At 41.7% G+C, this 12,929-nt stretch overlaps 1 protein-coding gene across 1 annotated transcript in view; it reads left to right on the top strand.

Annotated features, from left to right (window-relative positions):
* LOC115145150 (capping protein, Arp2/3 and myosin-I linker protein 3-like) overlaps positions 1–12,929 on the top strand; it is a 53,799-nt gene that overhangs the window by 7,866 nt on the left and 33,004 nt on the right. Inside the window, exons 7-18 of the mRNA XM_065003137.1 lie at positions 785–855; positions 3,554–3,627; positions 3,785–3,860; positions 3,953–4,041; positions 4,181–4,275; positions 4,375–4,461; positions 5,076–5,185; positions 6,392–6,469; positions 6,658–6,734; positions 7,230–7,334; positions 7,570–7,639; positions 10,835–10,916. Of these exons, the coding sequence (XP_064859209.1) occupies positions 785–855; positions 3,554–3,627; positions 3,785–3,860; positions 3,953–4,041; positions 4,181–4,275; positions 4,375–4,461; positions 5,076–5,185; positions 6,392–6,469; positions 6,658–6,734; positions 7,230–7,334; positions 7,570–7,639; positions 10,835–10,916 (1,014 nt within the window). The remainder of the gene's footprint in view (positions 1–784; positions 856–3,553; positions 3,628–3,784; positions 3,861–3,952; positions 4,042–4,180; positions 4,276–4,374; positions 4,462–5,075; positions 5,186–6,391; positions 6,470–6,657; positions 6,735–7,229; positions 7,335–7,569; positions 7,640–10,834; positions 10,917–12,929) is intronic.

The following is a 12,929-nucleotide window of genomic DNA, read 5'->3' as shown; positions in this document are numbered from 1 at the left end:
TTTCATCACAGCGCTTGGTGGTTTTTGCGACTGCACTTGAAGAAACTTTCTTGAAATGTTCCGTATTGACTGACCTTCATGTCTTAAATGAATGACGGACTGTCGTTTCTCTTTGCTTATTTGAGCTGTTCTTGCCATAATATGGACTTGGTCTCTTACCAAATAGGACTATCTTCTGTATACCTCCCCTACCTTGTCATAACAAAACTGATTGGCTCAAACGCATTAAGAAGGGAAGAAATGACAGAAATGGACTTTCCACAATGCACACCCAATTGAAATGCATTTCAGGTGCCTACCTCATGAAGCTGGTTGAGAGAATGCCAAGAGTGTGCAAAGCTGTCATCAAAGCAAAGGGTGACTACTTTGAAGAATCTCAAATCTCAAATATATTTTGATTTGTTTAACACGTTTTTGGTTACTACATGATTCCATACGTGTTATTTCATAGTTTTGATGTCTTCACTATTATTCTGCAATGTAGAAAATTGGTAGTTTTGTTATATTTCAAGTCAGTTTCTTTGATGTATAGTATATAATGTGTAATAGTGGGATGCAAACTCAAAATGGAATACATTTCAACTCTATATCTGACATGGTACAGGTGTCTTCTTTTGTTAAGCCAATAACAATGTGTGTGAGGTGTATAGTTTTGTTTCAGAGTAGATTTGTTTAAGACTCCCAAGAAACACTCTACGTGACCCCTATTTAGCCCAATGCAGTAAAAGGTTAAAACTCTCCTCTCTCACCATCATCTATTTTTCTTCCTCTCGGTCCGTCTCAGGAGGGTTTTCCGAGACTTATGCTGCCCTGTGTGACTACAATGGAATCAGCTGCAAGGAGGAAGTGCAATGGGTAAGAGCGATGGGAGTAGAGGCCTGTTGTGTGTTCGTGCCCTGGACTGTTCTAGTGCTTTCACAAAAGTATTCATACCACTTGACTTATTCCGCATTTCGTTTGTGTTACAGCCTGAATTCAAAAACCGGATTCAATATTTTTCAACCCATCTACACACAATACCTTATAATGAGAGAAAAGAAATGTTTGAAAAATATTGAAAAATTCAAATAAATAAATAGGTCATTTACGTAAGTATTCACACTTCTGAGGCGATACGTGTTAGAATCACCTTTGGAAGTGATTACAACTGTGAGTCTTTCTGGGTAAGTCTCTCACCGCTTTGCACACCTGGATTATTCTTTGAAAAATGATTCAAGCTCTGTCACGTTTGGTAGTTGATCATTGCTAGATAACCATTTTCAAGTCTTGCCTTAGATTTTCAAGCTGATATAAGTCAAAACTGTAACTCGGCCACTCAGGAACATTGTCATCTTGGTAAGCTACTCCAGTGTATAGTTGACCTTGTGTTGTAGGTTATTGTCCTGCTGAAAGGTGCATTTGTCTACCAGTGAAAGCAGACTGAACCAGGTTTTCCTCTAGGATTTTGCTTGTGCCTAGCTATATTCCGTTTCTATTTATCCTAAAAAACTATCTAGTCCTTTCCGATGACAAGCATAACCATAACATGTGCAGCCACCACCATGCTTGAAAAAGTGTCACTCAGTGATGGTTGTGATGGATTTGCCCCAAACATAACACTTTTTTTATTTAGGACATAAAGTTAATTTCTTTGCCGATTTCTTTGCAGTTTTACTTTAGTGCCTTATTGCAAACAGGATGCATGTTTTCAGTTTTCTCCTATCACAGCCATTCAACTCTGTAACTGTTTTAAAGTCACCACTTGCTTCATGGTTGAATCCCAGAGCAGTTTCCTTCCTCTCCGGCAACTGAGTTAGGAAGGACGCCTGTGTATTTGTAGTGACTGTGTGTATTGATACACCATCCAAAGTGTAATTAATAACTTCACCATGCTCAAATGGATATTCAATGTCTGCGTTTTTTTATCCATCTCCAAATAGGTGCCCTTCCTTGCGAGGCATTGGAAAACCTTGCTGATCTTTGTGATTGGATCTGTGTTTAAAATTCACTGCTAGATTGAGGGACCTTACAAATAATTGTATGTTTGGGGTACAGAGATGAGGTAGTCATGGTAAACACTGTTATTGCACACAGAGTGAGAGAGTGAGTCCATGCAAACTATTATGTGATTTGCACATTTTTACTCTTGAACTTATTTAGGCTTTCCATAACAAAGGGGTTGAATAGGGGATACCTAGTCAGTTGTACAACTTAATGCATTCAACTGAAATGTGTCTTCCACATTTAACCCAACCCCTCTGAATCAGAGGGTGCGGGGGGCTGCCATAATCAACATCCACGTCTTCGGTTCCCAGGCAACAGTGGGTTAACTTTAAAAAATAAAGGAGATCCGCACACTCTAGGAGCTCAGATGCAAAATATATATATTTTTTGGCACATTATAAGATCCGATGATAGTATCGGTAATGTGTTTTTGGAACTTCCCGTGGTCGTATGCTCGCGGGGCAGAAACTTCAGAGATCAATTGGTAAACTCTGATTTACCACCCCAAGATATCCCTGCACAACGTGTATTTGCGCCCCCCTACTGGATGGAAACTACTAGTGTAATGGCTGTGCTCAATGCAATGGCACTTATAAATGTAGATCCTTCAAACACCCACTCGGCCCACTTTTTGGAAGAAAACCATTCGATTTCGTCTCTACGTTATATTGGCATCGAACATGTCACCCTCCCTTAGAGAGAGGGGTGACCTCGACAATTTATTGTTAAAACGAGAGGCTGTCTGGATCTTTAATTTAAAGACCCTTAATCCCTTCGGTCTCAACGTGGACTTTGATCTGAAGCCATTCTTGTGATTATTGTGATGTTGCTATTGTACATGTTTGTAGGCTTATGTAGCCAAATTGTATCTATGATCGTACGCTATCCATTTATGTTTTTTGTATGCTATTTTAATATATGAGAATTAACCAATGATATCAGGCCACACCCAGCCATGTTTACAGACACCAGTGTGTCTTTGGACACTATATAAACGCGTCACCCCGCAGTGTTTGTCATTATACCCTGATGAAGACACGTCTGTCAAAACGTTGGACATGACATTTTTGCATCTGAGCTCCTAGAGTGTGCGACTCTCCTTAATTTGTTTTAAGTGTTCCACTCCGCTAGCCAGTACCTCGCCTAAATAGGTGTGTGTTTCTTTCGCCTCTAAACAATGGGTTAACTGCCTTGCTCAGGGGCAGAACGACAGATTTTTACCTTGTCAGCTCAGGGATTAGATCCAGTAACCTTTCAGTTACTGGCCCAACGCTCTAAACACTAGGCTACCAATAGGCTACCTACTTGTTGACTCAAGACATTTCAGCTTTTCATTTTTGATTAATGAGTAAAAATGTATAAAAACATAATTCCACTTTGACATTATGGGGTATTTTGTGTAGGCCAGTGACAACAATCCCAATTTAATCACTAATTCAGGCTCTAACACAACAAAATGTTGAAAGGTGTGTGTATACTTCCTGAAGGTGAAAAAAATAAGAAAACTGCACTTTCAAATGAGGGGGTAATATACTATAGCAAGTGGACTCATGGGTTATCTTGCTCCTAGGATGTGGACACTATCTATCACTCTCAAGACAACAGGGAGTTTAACCTAGTGGACTTCAGCCACCTGGAGAGCAGGTGAGAGAATGGGAGAGGGAGCGAAAGAAAGAAAGAGAGCAGACGTTATCAAATGAATGCTGCTGCAGCCTAAACAAATCCAGTTGCTAAATTAATTTCGAGGGTATTATAAAAATGTACCCATTTCGATACAGTTACTGTTGTGTGTTTGTGACAGAGACTTGGCAGTGATTGTGGCCTCAATGGCATACAACACCTGGTTCACCAAACTATACTGTAAGGACCTACGCATAGTAAGTATCGTTCTGTCTGTATCTCCTTCTGTTTCAATGGTCATTGAAAGAAGTTATAAGCATGTAATGACACAAGATATTTTTCATTTCAGGGGTCAGAGGTCAGTGAGCAGGTTTTGCACACACTCAGTAAGTCTTCCAGCCTGGAAGAGCTCACTCTGGAGAATGCTGGTCTCAAATCGTGAGTTTTCCTTTCTTCACAAAAAATCTCTTACTCTTTCTGTATGAATAAGAAGAGTATTCGAACAAGAGAAAGAGTGTTTGTTTGTGTCATTGTGTCTTTGTCCAAATGTGTGTATTTTATACTGTGTATGTTTCAGTGACTTTGCGCAGAAGCTGTCAGTTGCGCTCTCAGAGAATCCTGCTTCTGTCATCCACTCTCTGAACTTGGCACACAACACATTGGACAACCAAGGTACCAAGCAGATGCCTTATTTTCCTGTTAGACTCACACATTTGCCTATTTCTGTTTTAGTGACATCTCTCCTCCCTCTGTCTCTCTCTTTCTGTGTAGGTGTGTCTAACCTCATCCAGCAGGTGTGTCGTCTCAGCAAAGGACTGCGTCTCCTCAACCTCTCCAAGACCTCCCTTAACTCCAAAGGTTTGGACTGCTTTGTCTCTCCCTCCATCTCTCAATCTCTCTACCAGCCCCACCCAGAGAGAAGGCCCCACCTCCCTGTCGCCCTCCGTGTTACGGAAGCATACACATCCCCTCAGCGCCCCCTGACATTAATACCAGGCAGTTGGAGTCAGCTGGAGAATCAGTTCATGAACACCTTTGACTACATTTGGGTTTTATGAAGCTGCAACAGCTGGTTGAACAGGCCACTAAGCCATGCATGCTAGATTTATAGCGGAGGTTATATAAACCTCTGTACCTCCTGTAAGTCCCCCCTGAACAGCTCAGTGTGTTGTCAGGTTTTCTTTCTACTATACAGCAGCTTCGCAATTTACGATGTGTCCCCATGGTAACCATCTTTCAGGCGACCTGCTCTCTATTACTTCCCACACTTATTGAGAGTTTGAATACTGAATATTGAATTAAGAATGATACTGCACACGCTTACACAGTCTGATTCTACTGACAGATGTAGGTGAGAATCACATCATTCAAAATGTTCTGAAGTGTTTTTCCCCCCTCTTTGGTAAACCTGCATTAGCTAGCTGAACGCATCTCTCATGGCTTCCCCCTCACTCTCTCTGTGTGTGTCTCAGGTGTGGTGTCTCTGTCTCAGGCTCTGTGCTCCAGTGATGAGTATTCCAACTCTCTACTGCACCTGGACCTGAGCAAGAACCCTGGGGTCCTGTCTGGGGAGGACGCTTCGGTCAGAAAACACACACATAAACGCATACACTGAGTGTACAAACCATTGGGAACACCTGCTCTTATCATAGACTGACCAGGTGAATCCAGGTGAAAGATATGATCCCTTATTGATGTCACTTGTTAAATCCACATTAATCAGTGTTGATAAAGGGGAGAAGATAGGTTAAAGAAGGATTTTTAAGTTTTGAGACAATTGATCCATGGATTGTGTATGTGTGCCATTCAGAGGGTGAATGGGCTAGACAAAATATTTAAGTGCCTTTGAACGGGGTATGGTAGTAGGTGCCAGGCGCAACCAGGCGCAATTGATTGTGTCAAGAACTGCAGCGCTGCTGGGTTCTCCACACTCAACAGTTTCCCGTGTGTATCAAGATTGGACATGTAGCCAACTTTTAATTATTGTTATTTGTCTTTTTTAAATGTTTTTTTTTATCAAAACATTTTTTTACCCCTTTTTCTCCCCAATGTCGTGGTATCCAATTGGTAGTTACAGTCCTGTCCCATCACTGCAACTTCTGTATGGACTCGGGAGAGGCGAAGGTCGAGAGCCGCGCCTCCTCCGAAACACAACCCAGCCGAGCCGCACTGCTTCTTGACATAATGCCGCTTAACCCGGAAGTCAGCCGCACCAATGTGTCGGAGGAAACACCGTACACCTGGCGACCGTGTCAGTGTGCACTGCACCCGGCCCGCCACAGGAGTTGCTAGAGCGCAATGGGACAAGAACATCCATGCCGGCAAACCCTCCCCTAACCCGGACGACGCTGGGTCAATTGTGCACCGCCCCATGGGTCTCCTGGTCGCGGCCGGCTGCGACAGAGCCTGGACTCAAACCAGGATCTCTAGTGGCACAGCAGGCATTGCGATGCAGTGTCTTAGACCACAGCGCCACTCGGGAGGCCCCATCTAGCCAACTGTGGCCCCATCTTGACACAACTGTGGGAAGTATTGGAGTCAACATGGGCCAGCATCCCTCTGGAACACTGTTGACACCTTGTAGTCCATGCCCCGACAAATTGAAGCTGTTCTGAGGGCAAAAGGGTTTGCAACTCAATATTAGGAAGGTGTTCCTAATGTTTTGTAAACTCAGTGTACATACACTCACACTTTGTATACAAACCAAAGGTAAAGTAAACGCACTGATTATGCCTTATGCGTGAGTTTCTCAGTTAAACATTATCGTCTTTTCTCTCCCTTTCTACAGAATCTGTACCTTTTCCTTTCCCAGCCTAATTGTCTGGTCCATTTGGACCTGTCTGACACTGACTGTGCTGTTGACTCTGTGAGTATCTAGTGGCGCTGTGAGTTAGATTTTCATTTGCACACTTATATAATGTAGGATTTAATGAGTTTCTCTACACCCTTTGCAACCTCTGTCTCTGTTTTTCATCCTCTATAATCCTCAAACCCTATCTTTTTCTCTTTCCCACTAAAATTGCACAACACAACTGTCTCTCGTCTCTCGCGTAGCTATTTGGGGCTCTGCTGAGGGGGTGTTGTGCTGATCTCTCCTACTTGAATCTCTCCAAAAATTCATTCTCACACAGGTTAGTCACATATTTGAGATGAACTATTTATTTGGTGTGATGTGGCAGAAAAACGCTTTGAGGCTCTGAGTGAAGATAGAACACTAATTTTAGCAAGAATCCTCAGGCAAGAATCCTCAGGCTTCATCTTTTGCTCTCTCTCTTTTTCTTTTCACTCTCTCTATCTGCCTTTATCTCTGTTGCTCCCTCAAATGAGAAATCAGAAATGAGCTTTGTGGGAACCGCTGGAACATTGTGTTTCCTCTCTGTGGGTGTGTCGGGTCGATTTAAACGAGAACTTGCAGAGCTGTCTGCATAGATAAGAACTCATGAATATTTAAGCAGAGCTGTTTATCATCTGACCCAACTTGCTCCCTCCTCTTTGGCCAGCTTCATTTTCTCTCTCTTTCTCATTTAATCTCAATCCTCTCGCCACTTTATACCACTCATCTATACCTCCTTTTGCTCTCCCTCTCCTCTCTCGTTCACCTCCCTCTGACCTCTCTCTTCTCCCAGGAAAGTGAAGGAGACCTTGCCGTTGTTCCGTCAGTTCTTCAGCTCGGCCTTCAGTCTCACCCATGTCAGCCTGGCCTCTATGAAGCTACCCCCTGATGCCCTGAGGTCAGTTCCCCTATTCTCCTATTCTCCCCTGCTCTCTCTCTCTCACACACCTACAGCTCACTAGAATGACAGGGGCAAGTTTAGCTGCACAACACACTGGTCACTATGGCACTTGAGACTGAGTTAAAGGGTGTGAACTTGCAGACAGAGGAGGAGGAAAAATGGTCTTTGTTGTTGTAAAACAAGTCAATACCCTTTCCACCTATCACATATTGTTTGTATTTTCTTTCTTTAGGTCTCTTTTCATAGGTCTGACCACAAACCCTCACATTAATGACCTTCACCTGGACCTCAGTGGCTGTGAGGTACAAGTCTGTCTTTCTGTCTGTTTGTCTGTCACTGCACACAGAACATTCAATTCCTGCTGGCCTTTATAATTTCCCATCTCTGTCTCTCTGGCATTATTTTCTTATGTTTCAAGTAAGGACTTGGTGTACAGTAGATATAGAGTGCCTGCGGAAAGTATTCAGACCCCTTGACTTTTTCCCCATTTTGTTACGTTACAGCCTTATTCTGAAATTGATTAAGTAAACATTTTTTGCTCAGCAATCTGCACACAATACCCCATAATGACAGACAGGTTACATTTTTGGGGCACATTTATAAAAAATAAAAACAGAAATACCTTATTTACATAAGTATTCAGACCCTTTGCTATGAGACTTGAAATTGAGCCCAGGTGCATCCTGTTTCCATTGATCATCCTTGAGATGTTTCTACAACTTGTTTGGAGTCCGCCTGTGCTAAATTCAATTGATTGGAAATTATTTGGAAAGGCACACACCTGTCTATATACAGTGCATTCGGAAAGTATTCAGACCCCTCCCTTTTTTTCTACACACATAATGACAAAGCAGGAACAGGTTATAATACATATTTGCTCATTTATAAAAAATAAAAATAAAATATCACATTTACATAAGTATTCAGAGCCTTTCCTCAGTACTTTGTTGAAGCACCTTTGGCAGCTATTACAGCATTGAGTCTTGGGAATGATGCAACAAGCTTGGCACACCTGTATTTGGGGAGTGTCTTCGATGCTTCTTAGCAGATCCTCTCAAGCTTTGTCAGGTTGGATGAGGGTTGTTGCTGCGCAGCTATTTATCTACACACAATACCCCATAATGGCAAAGCAAGAACAGGTTTCTAGAAATTTAGAAAAAAACAGAAATACTTTATTTTCAGTATTCAGACCATTTGCTATGAGACTCGAAATTCAGCTCAGGTACATCTTGTTTCCATTGATCATATTTGAGATGTTTCTACAACTTGTTTGGAGTCCACCTGTGGTAAATGTAATATGTCACTTTTAATTTGTAATAAACTTCCAAATACGTTTTAATCCATTTTAGAATAAGGCTGTAATGTAACAAAATGTGGAAAAAGTCAAGGGGTCTGAATACTTTCCGAATGCACTTTAAGGTCCCACAGTTGACAGTGCATGTCAGAGCAAAAACCAAGTCATGAGGTCGAAGGAATTATCCTTAGAGCTCCGAGACAGGATTGTGTTGAGGCACAGATCTGAGGAAGGATACCAACAAAAATTCTGCAGCATTGAAAGTCCCCAAGAACACAGTGGCCTCCATCATTCTTAAATGGAAAAGTTTGGAACCACCAAGACTCTTCCTAGAGCTGGCCGCCCAGCCAAACTGAGCAATCGGGGGAGAAGGGCCTTGGTCATGGAGGTGACCAAGAACACGATGATCACTCTGACAGAGCTCCAGAGATCCTCTGGGAAGATGGGAGAACCTTCCAGAAGGACAAACCTCTCTGCAGCACTCCACCAATCAGGCCTTTATGGTAGAGTGGCCAGACGGAAGCCGCTCCTTAGTAAAAGGCACATGACTGTCCTCTTCGAGTTTGTCAAAAGACACCTAAAGGACTCTCAGACCATGAGAAACAAAATTCTCCGGTCTGACGAAACCAAGATTGAACTTTTTGGCCTGAATACCAAGCATCACATCTGGAGGAAACCTGGCACCATCCCTAGAGTGAAGCATGGTGGTGGCAGTGTCATGCTGTGGGGAAGTCAGTGGCAGGGACTGGGAGACTAGTCAGGATGGAGGCAAAGATGAATGGAGAAAAGTACAGAGAGATCCTTAATGAAAACCAGCTCCAGAGCGCTCAGGACCTCAGACTGGGACGAAGGTTCACCTTCCAACAGGACAACGACCCTAAGCACACAGCCAAGACAACGCAGGAGTGGCTTCAGGTCAAGTCTCTGAATGTCCTTGAGTGGCCCAGCCAGAGCCCGGACTTGAACCTGATTGAACATCTCTGGAGAGACCTGAAAATAGCTGTGCAGCAACTCTCCCCATTCAACCTGAAAGAGCTTTAGAGGATCTGCAGATAAGAATGTGAAAAACTCCCCATATACAGGTGTGTCAAGCTTGTAGCGTCCTACTCAAGAAGACTTGATGCTGTAATCGCAGCCAAAGTTACTTCAACAAAGTACTGAGTAAAGGCTCTGAATTCTTATGTAAATGTGATATTTCTGTAACGCCGTCTGAAGAAGTGGACCAAGGTGCAGCGTGGTACGTGTTCATGATTCTTTATTTAATTCCAACACCAAACAAAAGAACAACGAACGTCACGTTCTGAAGGCTACACAGAGCTAACAAAAAACAACATCCCACAACCTAAGGTGGCCAAACAGGCTGCCTAAGTATGATTCCCAATCAGAGACAACGATAGACAGCTGTCCCTGATTGAGAACCATACCCGGCCAAAACATAGAAACACAAAACCTAGAAATAAAGAACATAAAATGCCAACCCAAATCACACCCTGACCAAACCAAGGTCAGGGTGTGACAATTTCAGTTTCTCAAAACCTGTTTTTGCTTTTTCATTATGGGGTATTTGTAGATTGATGAGGGGAAAAAACTATTTATACATTTTTAGAATAAGGATGTAACATAACAAAATGTGGAACAAATTGAGGGGTCTGAGTACTTTTCCGAAGGCACTGTACATAGAAACTATCTTTTGTCAAGGTCTCGTCTTATTGTGCTTTGAAAGTCCTCCTTCCACAAATGTTGTCTCTCTCTCTCTCTTGCACGCACGCTCTCTGTCTCTCTGTCTCTCTGTCTCTCTCTCTCTCTCTCTCTCTCTTTCTCTCTCTCTCTCTCTCTCTCTCTCTCTCTCTCTCTCTCTCTCTCTCTCTCTCTCTCTCTCTCTCAATTTCAATTCAATTCAATTCAAGGGCTTTATTGGCATGGGAAACATGTGTTAACATTGCCAAAGCAAGTGAGGTAGACAACATACAAAGTGAATATATATAAAGTGAAAAACAACAAAAATTAACAGTAAACATTACACATACAGAAGTTTCAAAACAGTAAAGACATTACAAATGTCATATTATATATATATATATAATGTACAAATAGTTAAAGGACACAAGATAAAATGAATAAGCATAAATATGGGTTGTATTTACAATGAATAAATAAAATTAAAATTTATTTCTCTCTCTCTCTCTCTCTCTCTCTCTCCCAGCTGAAATCTGCAGGAGCTTCTGTGATCCAGGAGCTGTTCCCCAGGGTCTCCTCCATCGCCACCCTGGACATCTCTGACAACGGTGAGCACAATGACAGACTGCACCACTATGGCCCTATATGGTACACTGCACTCTACACAAGTCATGACCCAAAGAGGTCTGAGTACAGAAATACTCCTTTCTGAACTTAAACAACTTAAACCAGGTAGAAAGTGTGTAGAAATGATGACATAATTAAATAACGTAATCTCTGAACAATTTTTCTTCAGTCACAGTATTTTCAATATGGAGCTATTAGCAGCTCTATTTTGGTTGATTTTGTGGCCTCAAGCCAGTTAGTTTATTAACATTTTTCATCAAGAATATGGGCAAAATGTAATTATTTACAATGAAATAGAGAATGGGAATGTTATTACCTTGTCATATAATTGCTACATTTACTATTAATATACAGCATTAAAAATAGTTTTCCTGATTGAATCTTGGCCATTAGTTTTCGCGATGCGAAAATTGGGTCGCGACTGAGACATCCTGGTTCAATCCGGGTCCCAAGGTAAAACCAGTTGAGAACCACAGCTCTACACCACTGTGGCACACACAAGCAATCTGCACCACCCAGTCAGCTTATTTTGTGTGAGGTTTTTGTTTGTGTTTTAGCACGTTTTGTATGAGTGGGCTGTGTGCTTGCCACTTTTGAGATAGTTTTGTATTTGTGGGGGCTGTGTATTTGTATTTATTAAGGATCCTCATTAGCTGCTTCCAAGGCAGCAACTACTCTTACTGGGGTCCATTAAGGCAGTTATATACAGTTTAAATATTACATGACATTAAATGTCATAACACTTTTCACAGCACATTTAACTGTGATCCCTCAGGCCACTACTCCACTACCACATATCTACAATACTAAATCAATTTGTACGTGTGGGTAGAGTGCGTGTCTTATCATGTGTAAGCGTCTATCTATGTCTGTGTGTGTGTCTCTTCACAGTCCCCGCTGTTCCATAAGGTGTATTTTTATCTGTTTTTAAAAAATCTGACACTACTTCTTGCATTAGTTACACAATGTAGAATAGAGTTCCATTTAGCCATGGCTCTACATAGTACTGTGCGCCTCCAATAGTCTGTTCTGGACTTTGGAACTGTGAAGAGACCTCTGGTGTCATGTCCTGTGGGGCATGTATGAGTGTCTTAACTGTGTGCTAGTAGTTTAAACAGACAGCTCATTGCATTCAGCATGACAATACTTCTTACAAAAAACAAGCAGTGATGAAATCAATATCTCCTCCACTTTGAGCCATGAGCCATGAGAGATTTGCATGCATATTATTGATGTTAGCTCTCTGTGTACATTTATGAGCCAGTCGTGCTGGCCTATTCTGAGCCAATTATAATTTTCCGACATCTCTCTTTGTGGCACCTGACCACATGACTGAACAGTAGTCCAGGTGCGACAAAACTAGAGCCTGAATGACCTGCCCTGTTGATAGTGGCAGAGTAACACTTTATTATGGACAGACTTCTCCCCATCTTAGCTACTGTTGTAACAACATGTTTTGATCATGACAGTTTAGAATCAGAGTTACTCCAAGCAGTTTAGACACCTAAACTTGCTAAATTTTCACATAATTTATTTCAAGATTTAGTTGAGTTTTAGGGTTTAGTGAATGATCTTTCCCAAATACAATGCTTTTTAAAATTTGTATATATATTTAGGACTAACTTATTCCTTGCCACCCATTCTGAAACTAACTGCAGCTCGTTGTTAAGTGTTGCAGTGATTTCACTCGCTGTAGTAGCTGACGTGTATAGTGTTGAGTTATCCGCATACACTACCGGTCAAAAGTTTTAGAACACCTACTCATTCAAAGGTTTTTCTTTATTTTTACTATTTTCTACATTGTAGAATAATAGTGAAGACATCAAAACTACGAAATAACACATATGGAACCATGTAGTAACCAAAAAAGTGTTAAACAAATCAAAATATATTTGAGATTTGAGATTCTTCAAATTTCTACCCTTTGCCTTGATGACAGCTTTGCACACTCTTGGCATTCTCTCAACCAGCTTCATGAGGTAATCACCTGGAAT

Source organism: Oncorhynchus nerka, linkage group LG17 (assembly GCF_034236695.1).
Source record: "Oncorhynchus nerka isolate Pitt River linkage group LG17, Oner_Uvic_2.0, whole genome shotgun sequence".
NCBI classification, from domain to species: Eukaryota; Metazoa; Chordata; class Actinopteri; order Salmoniformes; family Salmonidae; genus Oncorhynchus; species Oncorhynchus nerka.
This window is presented reverse-complemented; position numbering and strand designations above follow the sequence as displayed.